At 35.0% G+C, this 16,240-nt stretch overlaps 1 protein-coding gene across 2 annotated transcripts in view; it reads right to left on the bottom strand.

The window, feature by feature from the left end:
- Positions 1 to 16,240, bottom strand: part of LOC150096603 (DDB1- and CUL4-associated factor 11) — a 346,061-nt gene that overhangs the window by 245,443 nt on the left and 84,378 nt on the right. Inside the window, exon 3 of one of the 2 annotated variants that reach the window (XM_090408033.1) lies at positions 9,582 to 9,613. In XM_090408033.1, the coding sequence (XP_090264159.1) occupies positions 9,582 to 9,613 (32 nt within the window). Of the gene's footprint in view, positions 1 to 5,709; positions 5,803 to 9,581; positions 9,614 to 16,240 lie in introns of those variants that run through there. The other variant, XM_090408034.1, reaches the window with a different exon arrangement.

Genomic DNA, 16,240 nt, shown 5'->3' with positions numbered 1-16,240 from the left:
CATAGTGATGGGTGACTTCAATGCAGAAGTGGGAAGAGGGGGGTGATGGAGAAATTGTTGGCAAACATGGCTTAGGCACCAGAAACGACAGAGGAGATCGCCTAGTCCAGTTCTGTCAGGAAGAAGATCTAACAATAGCAAATACCTGGCTTAAACTTCCACCCAGAAGACTGTACACTTGGAAATCGCCTCAAGATAACCAACATAACATTGTCAGAAATCAAATTGATTATATACTGATAAATAAAAGATTCCACAGTAGTATAAAGAGTGCAAAGACTTATCCTGGAGCAGATATCTCATCAGACTACAATCCCATAGTTGCAGAAGTACGTCTTAGATTAAAATCAGCTAAAAAATCACAAAAGAAGAAAAAGAAAATTGATGTAGAAAAACTGAAAGACCCGAACATAAATAAAAGTGCCAAGACACTTAACCTGCGATTAATTACAACAGATTAACATAGAAGAAAATAAAAGTGTGGAATCTCTTTGGAATAGCTTAAAGAATGCCATCGTAACAACAAGTATTGAAGAAGTAGGTTATGTGAATAATATAAAACAACAGGAATGGATGACAGATGAGATTCTTTCTCTTATTGATACAAGAAGAATGTACAAAAACAAAGACCTTGCCAGGTATACAGAAACACATAACATCATCAAGAAAAAAATAAAAGAAGCCAAGGAAAATTGGATGAAAAATTTATGTACTGAAATTGAACTGCTTCAGAAGAAACATGACAATTTCAATCTGTATAAGAAAATCAACGAAATTTCTGGAAAACTGAGGAAAAAGCAAATAGTGTCTCTAAGAGACGAAAATGGAAAAACAGTTTTAGAAGAAGAGAATAAAGCACAGATTTGGATAAAATATGTAACAGAACTTTTCAATGATACTAGACAAAAGCCTATAAATATAAAAGATAACATTCAAGGACCAGCAATCATGAAATGCGAAATAGAGAATGCTATACGAACAAGTAAAACAGGAAAAGCCAGTGGACCAGATGGTGTGCAAACAGAATTTTTAAAATTAATAGAACCAGATAACATCGAACTTCTTGAAAAGCTATTTAATAAAATATATGAAAGTGATGAATTTTCATCAGATTGGCTCAAATCTACATTTATCACTGTCCCAAAGAAACCCAAAGCGAATTCCTGTGGTGACTTCTGACTTATTAGTCTAATGAGCCAAACATTAAAAATATTTTTGAAAGTAATTCAGAATCATATTTATAGAAAAAGTGAAGAAACTCTAAGTGACACACAATTCGGCTTTCGGAATGGTTTTGGTACTAGAGAGGCCCTTTTCTGTAACCAAATATTGATACAAAAATGCATAGAAAAACAGAAATCTGTCTTTATGTGTTTCATAGATTTTGAAAAAGCATTCGACAAAGTCAGACACACTAACTTAATAGAAGTCCTTCAACAAATAAGGCTAGACGAACAAGACATAAGACTAATAACAAATCTGTATTGGAATCAGTCAGCTACCGTTCAATTAGACAACATTACCACCAGTGATATTAACATCAAAAGAGGAGTGAGACAAGGATGTGTGCTCTCACCACTCCTGTTCAACATATATGCAGAGGTAATCTTTAAAAAAGCATTGGAAGAATGTTCAGAGGGAATCGCAATAAATGGAAAGATTGTTAACAACCTTCGATATGCAGATGACACCGTGCTAATTGCAGATAATATTATGGATCTCCAAAAACTCATTGACAGAGTATACATAGAAAGCCAAAGAATGGGAATAAATATAAACATCAACAAGACAAAATACATGATCATCAGCAAACATCAATGAAACTGACACTCAATGGGAAAAATATTGATTCAAGTGTCAAGATATAAATATCTTGGTTGCTGGCTTAATGAACGGTGGGATCCAGAAATAGATATAAAGACAAGGATTGAAGTTGCACGGCAGTCCTTCATGAAAATGAGAACACTGTTCTGCAATAAAGACCTAAACATGGAAGTCAGATGCCGAATGCTGAAATGCTACGTGTGGTCTATTCTGTTCTATGGAGTTGAAACATGGACATTGAAGGCGACAACCATCAAGAAAATCGAAGCCTTTGAGATGTGGCTATACAGAAGAATGCTAAAGATATCATGGACAGAAAAAATTACCAATGAAGATGTCTTAAAATCCATTGGCAAAGCTAAACATCTTGTACAAATAATCAAGAAATGAAAAACATCGTATCTTGGCCACATCATGAGAAACCGCAAATACCAACTTCTACAAACTATTTTGATAGGAAGAATTGGTGGCAAAGGAACTAGAGGAAGAAAAAGAATATCATGGTTTGACAACATCAAGACGTGGACAGGAAAGAGCAGTGCACAACTGCTCAGATTAGCACAAGAGTGCAGTTTGTTTGCCAAGATGGTCGCTGACCTTCGACAGAAGATAGCACAATAATAAGAAGAAGAGCTATGTTGTGTACCCTAGGGTTTTTGTTTGCAAACCAAAGGATCATATAGCAGTCTGACGAGTGTTGTATAGATTTTCACCATGACCAAAAAATAGGTGGCCATGTGGGATGGTCTGGCAAGGATTTTATTTTAGTAGTATTGTCAACTATTTTCTGACATCAAAGCAATGAAGATGGTTCATTTACCCTGATGTGGAGACTAGGGATCAGTGAAGTTCTAGATATGTTTGCAATTCTTATGGCTTGATGTTGGTTCCAACCATTGCAATGTGTTCTCCTCTATGGTAGAAACATAGACTTAGGACCCATAATCAAGTTTTTAATCTAATCAGTAAATAGTACGAATGAAAAAAAAAAAAAAAATTATCAGCACCCAAGAGGTAGAAGATAGAGTATGAAAGATGTTCATCGCTTTACAGCACTTATCTTGTAACTGGGAGGGAGAAAACTAAATTTATTGTCAAATATGAGACCCAAAAACTTAGCACTGGTGTGAATGAGATTAAAGTTTGTCTAAGAGTGAGTTCTGGATAGGGATGATGATGACCACATGTGCTGGGGTAAAAATGAACTGCAGTTACAGTTCATTTTTGTCATCTGTATACTCTGTCATCAGATTTTCTACATCACTGAGAGATGAACAGACCATTGCAAAATCGAATTCTCCTAAACATAGAGCTACCAAGATGCCATACCAGCACCACAATAAGCCTTTGGCCATTCCCCCCCCCCCCCAGATCACAACTGATCCTGACTAGGCTATCACGGACCACCCATCTTCCCAAAGCAGATGCAAAAATAGTGTGAGACTGCCAGATCTAGCTTTCCAGCTGTCCATGAGTTGATGGTGGTCTTGAAGATCATCATCACCTATTCATTTATGAATAGGAAAATATATACAGAAATATTCATATAAGCATAGAGTACAGAAAAAGCATAGAAAAAGAACAAGACGAATGGGCAGTACCATCATTGAGAGGTTTTAGCCCCCTCGCACAGAGAGGTTAGAAATTGGTTACTAGAGTATAGAATATATTTAGAAACATTTAATAATAGTTGTTTTTTTTTTCAATTTCTACCATAAATTTTATTCTAGATGTTGGTTGAAATGCATTAAGCATGTAAATAACATATGTGCCCACATGGTCCATGACCAAATAGCACACGTACTGTCAATTTATTACAGCCATAGAGATAATTATAAAAGGAGAATAACTTTGTGTTTTTTCTGAAAGAACATCATAAAAATTAGTGAAAGAGGTTGAGAACAGAGAAAGTAACCATGCCTTCAATTTGAAAGTAACTGCATTACAATTTCATCAATGCAGTATTGCCAGGCAGAAATTTTTCTAATGAGGGTTAACTACTCTTAACCTGTATGAGTAGGTTCAGATGTTGGCAGTTATTCAAACAGAACTTCATGGCAAAAGCATCATCAAAAAAAAAAAAATAATGAACTTACTACTATTTTGTTGATTTCCAACAGTTATCTTCAGAGCACATATTAGAAACGTGGTACACGTAGCACTTGAACATGTAGAACTCGTGAAAGTGACAAATAACACACCAACAAGCGTAACAAGTTCAAAGGCACTTTCCTCCAATTACACATGAGAACAAGAATGCCAACTATGAAAAACTAGAAGAAAAACACCAAAATGGAGATGACAGTTTTATCACTGACTACAAACAAGTTAAGCTGGTGCTGAAATCAAGCAATGCTATCAGCAAAACTGAAAATAGTGTGCAGGATCCATGTAGGAAATGTGCATGATCTATGTGGTCAAATATATACCCCACAGAGCCTTCCAAATTCACTTCAACATCTGTGGAATATTCAGTTGTTTGCTGATGATGCAAAATTAGGTAAAGTAATAGTTAATCAAGGCGATGTGGAATGTTCCCTATGAGGATATATTGAAGGTATTTGGATTGCAGAAGTTGGGTGATAGGATAAAAAGAGGGGATACGATACAAACATTTAAGTTGCTTAAAGGATTTTATAGGATGGATGCAGGGGAAATGTTTCAGCAGTTGGCCCGAGGGATCAGAACAAGGGGCCATACCTGGAATCCAACTTTAATAGTGTCCATTACCATCTCCAGTCTACCAAAACTCCACCTACTATTCCTGGGAGAAATCCACCCCCCCCCCCACACATCCAAGCACTGATCATCTCAGCATTTCCAACTATATATTCCGACTCATTTCCATCCAATGGGGTGGCATCTGCAAATATATCCACTGTGACATATCATGCCAGAGCAAACCTTTATTGAGATTTCATCCGTGGGAGCCAGACCCAGAGGTGATGCTAAGGTTGAAGTAATGCAGAAGTCATATTTTCATATATGAGTAGCCAAAAGGTGTCACACCTCATTATTAAAATACTCTGGATTAGAGTATTTTAATATCGTCTGGATCTGGCTCCCACTGATGAGATCTCAGTGAAGGTCAAAACCAGTCTGGGTAGTGACCCTTTCCATAATGCATAGCCAGGTCAACCAGAAAAGCAGGAAAGGGTCACTACCCAGTTTAATACCCAAGCCTCTCCTTATGTCAGTTTCATACTCAGGATGTAGTTGCTTCCCCCCCCCCCCACAAATGATTCAATCTTGAGTGGTTCCATAAGAAAAGGTCATCCACATATCGGAGAGGGGAATAGAGAAATAGTTTAGGAAATTTTCGATTCAAAGTACCCTATGCACCAGCTGGCAAAGTAAGGGATACAGTGCTGTGCATCTCCCCCCCCCCCCACACACATCTCAACTCTCTCTCCAGATGAACCTTTTATTGATTTTTTTTGCTGATCAATTAACATATTACTACAATCCCAGTCTAATATCAGATGGAAACCACCTTGGAAATGTTCCAAGTTGGTTTCCATCATATCCTTATTCCTTTTTCCTGGTGAACTCAGGATGATCTGAGATGTCTGCTGAAACATAGCAGAAATATGTGGACTACAGTTTCCTTAATAAAACATTCTGAACTATACATAAGTGATATTCATTTTTTTTTCTTATTCTGTTGCTACCTTATATGCCAATAAAAATTTATATCACAACTGCACTTTGATTACTAAGAGCAACTCACTTCCTCTACCTGAAATATATGAGGAACAAAGCATCCACAATCATTTCTGCTAGTTCACTTTGTATACTGCTGAGTAACTGCTCAAAAAAGTGAAACATTTTGTAACTGCAAAAGGTAAAGATGCCTGATTATTATTAAATTTGAGGTGCAATTACCTTCATTTTATTTCTTGGAAGATGAATTAACTATAAATTATAAATCTCTTGTAGACTTATAAAGGCTATCCATATACAAAACTTCCTTGCTCACTAGAAATATGAAAGAAAAGATCTAGTTAAGTAGAGTTTTTTTTTTTTTTTTGAGTCAAAGTTTAATGATGAGTATCATTAACACTGTTGTGTAAACAGAAATACAACTTCTTGGATTAGTAATGCATGTATGGGACATTGAAATAGTATTATATTGATTGTTAAAGTCATAATTTCAAGTAATAGACATTTATTAACAAAGAAAGCAAACATTACGTTATTAATATTAAAGTATATATATATATATCCCTCATTGCTTGTTGACATAAGCATTTCACCTGTTATTATTATGCACTGTTCCATCCACCAGAAATGCCAAAATAAAAAAGTTATAACGTTAAGAAAACAGGATTGATAACATCAACGATCATATCATGAAGAAAAACTTCAGTACATTATCAGAGCAATTATCACACAGGCTACTACAATGGCTGTGTGTGTCTTGCTGTAATCAGAAGACATAAGCATCAACATTGAGACTCAACTGTATCAAGGCAAAGCAGCACATTGATATTATAAAGGGGGGGGGGGGTATGGATAAAATTACTTAAATAGTAAGAATAACATGAAGGGGACATTCTCATCAATTAACAAGAATCTTTTCTGAGGTTTCCAAAACCTCGTATCCTCCTTGTGCGTAAAGAGAGAGAGAGAAAGGATGCTGCATCAGCAGGAGAGGAGGATCATGCAATCTCCCCCCAAACTGGTGCAACATCCTTGTATAATGAACATGCAAAGGGTGCAATACAAAAAGGAACAGAAAAGTTAGATCTATCTCTTCATGCTAAAAAAGGGCCAAAATCATGCTAACTTGCAAGCCCACAAAGATCACACATATATATCCAGTACCAATTTTCAAATAAAACCCATATCCCACACACTGATTACATAAATTCAAACATTTCTTATACTTTTATACACAATTTTATTTCATACACAGTGAGTTTCAGTTCTAGTATGTCTAGAAACAAAACCACTAAAAATCAATATGGTTCTATTTCAACTTAAGTATTGCTTGAATGTTGCAATAAACTTCTGATGCCTTGTTAACAACAGCAGTTAAAAAGCCAATATTTTAATATTTTGTTTACAGTAACCAAGATATTTTCAAGAAAACAGGAAAATTAAACGGAAGAAGAACACAGACTACATCAGTTTTCATGCTTTTAATTTAGCAAACTGGAAAAATTGGTAAATTTACCAATTTTTTTTTTTTTTGGTAAAAAGAGAATTCCAGAATGGGTGAAAAAAAATATGATACTGTATGACAGGCAACATGGCTTTGTGAAAGTTGATTCATGCCTTAGTAATTTTCTATATTTTTTTTATAATAGAGGAACACAGAGTTCGATAAAGGAAATGGCTGCATGATGATTCTGCTGAATTTTGCAAAGGCATCTGACAGAATACCACACGGAACTCTATTATGCAAATTGGAACAAATGAGGATGGATATGACACTGGTTAAGTGGATAAGAGGGTGGCTGCTAGACAGATGTCAAAAAGTGGTAAGTGGAGGGGCAGAATCAAGGTGAAAACAGGTGACTACTGGTGTATCCCAAGGTTCGGTGCTGGAGCCATTGCTGTTTAATTAGTACATAAGCAATATAGGAAATAACCTGAAAGGAAATATTCAGTTCTTTGCTGATGATGTGAAATTAGGTAGAGTAATAGTTAATCAAGGCAATGTGAAGAGCTTGCAGGACAACTGTAATAGGCTGTCAGTATGGGCAAAAGATAATGGGTATCAGTTTAATGTGGAGAAATGTAAACTTATGCATTTTGGGATAAACAGATTACAAGACATGTATCACACTGTACTCCAGGAAATAGATGAAGCTAGAGATTTAGGGATGGTGGAAGACAAAGAGTTAATGTTTAGAGGACATACTGTTAAGGTTGCTAAGGTAGCCCATAAGATTATTTGGCTATTGAAGAACACGTTACCAAGTAGAGAAAAGGAAGTTACTATTCCTTTTTTTTTAAAGCCTTGATACATCCACAACTGGATTACTTTGTTCAAGTCTAGTCTCCGGGGTTTCTTAGAGATGAGGAAGAAGTGGTGGAGAAGATTCAGAGGTGAGTGGTTTGTGGAATGTTCTCTATGAAGATAGATTGAGGATGTGTGGATTGCAGGAGTTGGTTGATAGGAGAAAAAGAGGGGCTATGATAAAAATATTTAAGTTACTTAAAGGGTTTTATAGGAGTGATGCAGGGGAAATGTTTCAGCACTTGGTTGGGGGGGAGGGGGCAGAATAAGGGTCATCCCTGTGAAAGTCATCCCGGCATGAGAACTAGACTTTTTTGCTTGGAGAGTTGTGAATGGGTTGCCAGAGTCAGTTGTGCTTTATCTGTTAATGGGTTCAAGGAGATGTATGACAGATTGTATGGATAGTTTGGGTCTCCTGAAATAAGTCTTCAGATTCCATGGAGGTGCCCGCACAATAATAATAATAACAACAATAATTTAAGCACAGATAATGACAGTGTTTATAATATCACAAAGTTTATGCATGTGTGTTAGAAGTGTTCTGAAAACAAACAAATTGCAAGAATAACCTGTCACTGTTTATTTTATTAATTATTTTCTGCATATAACTGTGATTGTTCCTTGCCACTCACAGAAGCATAAACTAGCAAATATGCACTAAAAAACAGGGCTTTAAAGATCTGCTCCAATGAACATGCACTTAAAGATGAATTAAAAGTTATCAGCAATACCTTCCTAAAAAATGGTTACAGCCAAAATACTATCAACAAAATTTTGCACAAAAACTCACTTAAAAACGAAAATAAACAAGACTACAATAAACTGTAACCATTCCATACATTTAAAGGGATATCAGACAAAATAAACAGAATACTATAAAAATACAACCTTAAAGCCACCTTTAAACCACCTGCAAAATTAAAGAACTTACTGAACTCATCCAAGGATTCCCTCCCTCTGTCCACTGGCCCACCCTGAAGTATACTGTATTCATTGCACCTGTAATATGCCCTATATAGAGGAAACACTACGCACAATTCCTATAAGAAAAAAGGAACATAAATGACGCATTAAATATAATAACTATGGTCAAGCTGATCTCTCTGATCATGCCCTGAACACTTGACATAGAATTGACTGGAAAAGCACCTTGTTTACATTACACCAAAACATGGTATGAACGTAAATTTAAAGAGTCCTGTGAGATTCTTATGAATCACCCTAATCTTAACAATAATAAATATTGATCTTTAGAATGTTTCTCTGATGTTGCCTTAAATAAAATATAGCTTTGATGTAGTTAATTTATTTTATTTTCACTAGAAGTCAGGCCAGTAGAATAACCGTTGATCAAATCATTCTCTCTTCAGCATACCATGTGAAATGTAATTTAGCTTGTCTTTATATGTGTATACTCCAGATGATGACCTTCATATGAAGGTCGAAATATAGGGAAATCAAAATAATTATTTATAACATGGTTGTAGAGTCCATAATTTTTGTAAAATGAATGCTGATCACTATGTACACTAAAGGAAAGAAAAATGGATGCCCTTGTTTGATATGCAGAATTCACTTCTTGATTTCTTTTAAAAGATGAAAAATGAAACTGCCATCAGAATACAGAGATAAATAAAAAAAGTGAGTCAGTGAGTGTGCAAATTTAAAGCTTTTAAAATAAATGACATCATAAATTAGCAAAATTCATACTTTTAAATGGCGTTTTCTAATTTATATAAATATGTGGAAGTGTTACTTATTATAAATCTTTAGACATCATCTTACTTACATGAAGAAGGGCAGTGTCAGGATGTTCATCAACTAAGAAAGGAAATTAAAATATTTTATATATATATATATATATATATATATATATATATATGTAAAACACACACACACAAATAAAAATAATTAAAGTACTTGAAACTCTTTATTTAATGGGAGCATTTCTTACATCTGTCACAAGAGGAATATAAAATATGCAATAAAGTGAAATATATTTAAAAAAATTATATATATATATATATATATATATATATATATATATATATAGGTGTAGAATTAGAATGAACTTGCTGTTTGTACTTATAAACAATGAAACAAATATTTATTATTATTTACATTTAGAGTAAAGGTAATAAAAATGTAGAATGAGCATTATCATGAATAAGAAGATAGGAATTGCACTTGAAGGTTATTACTAGAGGGTTTGCTTATATAATTATATGTGGCAATAAAGAAATAAAACTTTTAATAATGACTTATTAAGTTAAAAAAATATTATTATTATTAACATCTGACCTCCATGGAGTCAGACTCCTCATGGGAGGTACACACTATCAGACACAAAGCTCTTCCAACTGTGCTTTAAACTGATTCAATGTTTCTACATTCACAACACACTCAGGCAATGCATTCCACTCACCAACCACACTCCATTTAAGGAACCTGCTCCTCACTCCACTGCTCACACCCTTTTTTATTGTAATCCAATATTCTGGCTGCAATAACCCTGTCAATTTCAAGGATAACAAAGATGAAAAAAGTAAACTGAATAAGAACACAAAATTTCAAGCAAGTATTTTTATACAAGTATATTTAAATATTTTTTACATAAGCATTAAATATTTTGACTACATCCTCTGGATACAGTCATAAGTGGCACTTTTTTTTTTTTTTTTTTGCATCCATTGTTTAGATTAAAAGCATTCTGTTTTAAGCATAAACAGATTCCCAGTATAACCAAGTAGACAGTATTTCTCAAGCAGTCTTTTTTTTTTTTTTTAGGATAACAGATTTACCCCATCTAACTGCATGTAGTTATCAATCTGATAATCTCCACTTTATCCATAATTACTTTATAATTATATAATTTTATGACAGTGTATGGCACTCCTGATGTTAATAATGGATGAATTTCATCTTTTGGGGAGCAAATAAAGACAGCCAGTATAAATTTTAGTTATATTAGTTTACAACTTATTAGGTGTGATGTTTAGTAATCTTATTTTTTTAAGATTATATCCATTATTAGTGAAACTATTAAATATGTAATGAATTCAGTTTGCAGTATATTACCCATTCAGCATTTGTGCAAGTTGGTAATGTGAGTTAATCTTTAGCTATCTGTTAGTATATGTGGGTTTTCTGTAGTGGGTATATATAGAGAAAGTAAGACATTATCATATCTCTTCAAGGAAGTCTACAGACTCACCAAACCCTTTATTAGTCACTAAATGCTTATCTCCCTCTCATTAAATGAAGCTGAACTCACAACATCTAATAGCAGCTCATTCCACACAAAACACAATGAGAAAAACCCTGACTCCATATGCTTCCTAACTACACCCTTAATCAGCTTCAAAGGATGACCACTACACACACACACACCTGCATGAAGCTGCAAAATTTCACTTGTATTTATACTCTAAGGTCCTTTTTCCCAGTTTGCATGATCATATCTCCTATCCTCCTCAAGCTTTGAAGTCTGCATTTCTTAGTTTCTTCTCATATGCACAATTCCAGTTATCTTCTTGGCTACTCACTGCTGGATCTTTTCAACTTTCTACAGTTCCTAGGAGTCCAGTAACCATTACAGAGAACAGCTGTAGTCTTATCAATCCCTTGTGAAGTGGAAGAATAACTATTTTTCTTACAAGTTAGTGCTCTCTCAGCAATGAAGTTCTTCAATGGTCAATGGAAGGCCTTAACCACCTTATCAGTAAGTGTCACTAAACTTTAATTTTCTGTCCTCTATAACCCACAAGTCTCTAACTTGACTGACTACTTGTAGTTTGGCCTGAATGACAGCAACTGCCATTAGGGGGATGATTTCAACCAATTTCTGATATACATCGCAATAGGAATATTCTTCCATTCCCTGTGCAAAGCTATCCGCATTACTGAGGACAGTTGCTTTGGTCTGGAGTGCATTCAGTATTCTAATTTGTCCCAAAGACATTCGATGGGGTTGAGGTCTGGACTCTGAGCTGGCCAGTTCAACACTGTTTTGTGAAAACCAGCCTCGGATGCTGCAGTAATGCACGGGACACTGTTGTGCTGCAAAGATCATTGCCAAAGTACTTCCATAGCACCGGAAGAATGAAGTTGTCCAGATAGCCATCAGGCATCATGATTTTGGGCACATCCACCAATGGACTAAGCCCAATCCAACTAAAACACGAGTCAAACTATTGCCGAGCCTCCACCAAACTTGACAGTTGGCTGCCAAACCCCAGGTAATCTCAGGATCCGAACAGGACCATTAGAGTGAAACATCTGGAAGCGTGATTGATCATTGCACAGAATCGTTTTCCAATCATCAATCAAGGAATGGTATGAAAGACACCAGTCCTAACATCATTTGGCATTGGGGGGGGGGGGGTGATGTGATGCTTGTTCACAGTGGCTCTGCTGTGGTAACCTAAGGTATGCAACTCTCTGTGAACAGTTCTAGTGCTGACAGATGTCCTTACAGCATTTTCCAGGTTGACTGTGAGATCTGCCACTGATGACATCTCGAGACAGAGCTCATCGAGCTCGGTCAGTGAGTGCCAGTGGCCTCCCAGAGCATTTTCTTGCAATGATAGCACCATCAACTTTCCCATCTACGAATGACATAAGCAATGGTGGATTTCGGTATACTGAGATGGGTAGCAATGTCATGGACATGGCCATTGATGTGACACCAAATTACCCACTGACATTGAAAGTCTGTCAATTCAGCTGAACATGAATCTTGACGAGTATGATGCAAAACATATAGCACATCCCACCTTTTATTACCAGACTTATGCAGACACTCCCTGAATATTTGCATGTGGTAGGATCCGAAATTTGCATGACATGTAAGTTGTCCAAATACTTTTTCAACATTGTGTGTGTGTGTATGCTATGTGTAAGTTTTCCGTAAATTGTGACACGCAAGAGAACCACTAGGATTGTTGTGGCTATCCAGGAATTGTAACATTTTCTAACTCAAGACTGAATTTAATCCTGGAACAATAATCTAATATATTCTGAAGACTATTATGAAGCCCTTGCTAAAATTATTAAGGAAAAGTTATCTTTAAAATGATTCATAATAAAATTATTTTTATTCCAAGTATATACTTAAAAAGAGGAATCATTATTGATTATTACTTTGAATATTTTCGTATTTTGTAAAGAACTGGCCATATTGGATTAAATTTTAGTGGCTTATTTTTTAGGAGTGTTTGCTTCTAAGAATTTACTCATGTAATTATTAAGTGGGAGAAGCTGTTACTTGTATTATATACTGTTTTTGTTATGGCGTCAATGCAATGTAAAACAATGGTGGCCCCAAATTTAATATGCAGGTTTTTGTTTGAGGCAGTGTGTGAGATGTGTTTGTTATAAATGATGAAAGAATTTTTTAAAAGGAGACTGAATCTGGTGAGCACATGTGTAGGAAGTATTAGGAAAGAAAGTGTCCAAAGTGCTGGGAAAGTAAGAGGTTTATCAGTGGAGAGCTGAATGACAAAGCTGGAATGCGAGGGTTCATGTTGAACATGAAGTAGTAGAAGGCAGTGAGGGTGAACATAGTGTGCATGATGACAAGAAGATAATGAAAGAGACAGCACATTTCTGTGAAATTCTTCACAAGACAACATGTCAGAGAAACACCTAGTGAGTGGAATGAGAGAGATGTAATGAAAGAAAAAGCAGAGCATGAGCAAGCAAAAGAGGCTACTTCATGATAAGGGATGAACTTAAGAAGAGTTAGATGTAATTTTGTTTTCCTAGAGAAAGATCAAGAATACTGGTGACACTGTTAGGATGCAGAGAGAGAAAGTGAAAGAGATGATTATTTTGGCAGGTACAAAATGATCCCACAGGTAGGGATTGCAATACTGGTAAATGGTGCAAAAATCGTTTAAAATTTAGCAGTAAATTCGGCTTTTTGTACTGGTATTCTGGTAATTCAAAAACATTTTTAATACAAATTGTAATAATTTTATTTCTGAATAATTTTGAAAAAACTTCCTTTTCTGAACAAACTGCTCAGAACTTAATGAGTCTCATGGCTATGTAGCCACATGCTTGTGTTAGCAGTGGGGTGATTGCATTATTACCTCAAATATTTCATGGTTAACTTAACTTTGTTGTATTATCATGTCATAGTGAACACATTCACACCAGTATGTGTTTTGTGTGAGTTTTGTTTTATTGTCCAGATTTTGCTGGATAGTTATATTCAGCAAAATCTGGACTATCTATTTCAAGGGATACAGACAACACTTTTGCTTCAGATAGCTGTATAAAACAAACTACTTGATAGAATGACTTGCAAGTTCACATGGATGCTTATGACAAATGCACCAACTTAGAAAAAAAAAATCTTGCTGATACTGTTGCCACCTATGGTCAAGGATGAGAACTTTTCAGACCACCCTCGTATACTCTATTTGATCACAAAAGAAATGAAAAAATTATGAAAGAATTCAGTAATAGAAAAAATTAAAAAATATACACATAAATGGATGGAACACATTGAAAGAATGAAAACAAAAAGATTACCAAATCAAGCCTTAAATCACAAATCATTAGGAAAAAGAAAACTAAGACGTCCTCTAAAGAGAAGGCCAGAACAGGACACTTTAGGCCTAAATCCTTGAAAAGCATGATGACGACAATGATCAATTAGTGAAAAGTCAAAGGTAAGAATTAAAATATTTCATGTGATTTGCTATTAATACAAGGAGGTACTAATAATTAATAATAATTAAAACTAATAATATTTATTATATTTTATTTTATTAAATAAGACATTTTATTTTAGTGCCTCCATAGCACAATTGGAAGAACGATGGTACATTGCATCCTTTGAATGGAAAAGAGTTAAGTTTGATTCTCACCGTGATGGGAGGAATCTTTATATGGATTTTTTCAATTGAAGGTGAGTTAGCTGATTTTCTACAGAGGTAGTGGGGTTATTCTCCTGGAAACTCTGGTTTTTCATCCTTCATACAGACAAATTGGTCTTCAAGGACATACACAATTTACAGACAAAAATACTATGTGGTGGTGGTGGTGGTGATGATGAAGACGGAAGGAAGTGATGGAGAGTTGTAGAGTAGGTGCCCTCCCTCAATGAGTCTTTGGACTCCTTGGAGGTGTCATGAATATTTATAATATTAATAATTTATTTATTTTTGTAGTTAGGGATTAAAAATTCACCAGTATTATTTAAAAAATACTGGAGCAGTAGATGCAAGGGGTGTGTGTGTGTAAACAGTGATAAAAAATAGTTGGAAGTACTAGTGGCTAGCATAACAGTCTTAAAAGCCAGCACTAAATTAACTTCTTAAAAGGAAGAAATCCTTATCTTTAAAGTTGCTATTTATGTTTTTAAATAAAAATTTTGTTTCTTCATAAAGTGATAATAATATTAATATTCATTCATTATCTTTCAATATAATTTTATCTCAAAATATAAGAAATTACTGGTAAATCAGTATTTATGAAAACCAATATTGCCAAATTACCAGTAAGTGAAAAAGTAGGTAAATTTGCAATCCCTACTCACAGGTGATAAGCATAGTATATGACAAAATATGAAATAATAGCTAGTACAAGAAAATAAGAGTGAGAGAGTAAAGAATGTGAATCTGCTGCCAAGGTATTATAGAAGTCTCATGCTGAAAGTTGAACAGAGTAATAGCAGCACTAAGAAAGAATTATAAACTACTTTATTGCTTCCAATATTTTTTCTCAGTCACTGAGACATCTTCAGGGAGTACAACTAACACTTGTAACACACACAAGCAACACTAAATGAGACACATGAATATGACTCTAAAGTCCTATCTAGGTGATATACCCTTTCATTTGTAGGAGGCTTAGGTTATAAATTGGCACCACTGATGATTAATGTTTCCAAAATTTTAGAACATTTCTTGCAACCATATTTGTTTAAATTCAGTTGCTTTCTGAGTAGCATTGCAGATTCAAACCAGTCTTCCTTTCTTAAATTTACAGTGATGGAGCATGATGTTTTTTTCCAGATGATCCTGCGATTCAATACATGGTCCAGATTGACCCTAGTCATGATTGCAGATATAAGTTTTGTGTTCATTTAAACATATGGTAGCAGATCTACCTGTCTGTCCAAAATATGCCAAACTTGCAGAAACAGGGTACTTTTTATACTCCACACACTGAGAGAGGAGGGAAATGTTCTTTGGTAGATGAGATAAGGGTAGAAAGTTTCCAGTGGAGCTTAAAAACTGTGCAGAGTTCTTTTTTTTTTTTTTTTAAAGGCCTGGCTAGTTTTTCTGATGTACCCTGAATGTAGGGGATGGTGATGGCATTTCTGAAATCCTTCTGAAGGGATGAATGAAGTTGGGGAAAGGATTAATTATTTCTTTTTAATTCTGCAAGAACTGTAGCCACTGGATAGGAAGGTGTTGCATTCTGTTAAAAAAG

This window comes from Typopeltis vanoorti, chromosome 18 (genome assembly GCF_054136105.1).
Source record: "Typopeltis vanoorti isolate ZY-2024b chromosome 18, IOZ_Tvanoo_1.0, whole genome shotgun sequence".
Lineage (NCBI taxonomy): Eukaryota > Metazoa > Arthropoda > Arachnida > Uropygi > Thelyphonidae > Typopeltis > Typopeltis vanoorti.
The sequence above is the reverse complement of the archived record's forward strand: the minus strand, read 5'-3'. Positions and strand labels throughout refer to the sequence as shown.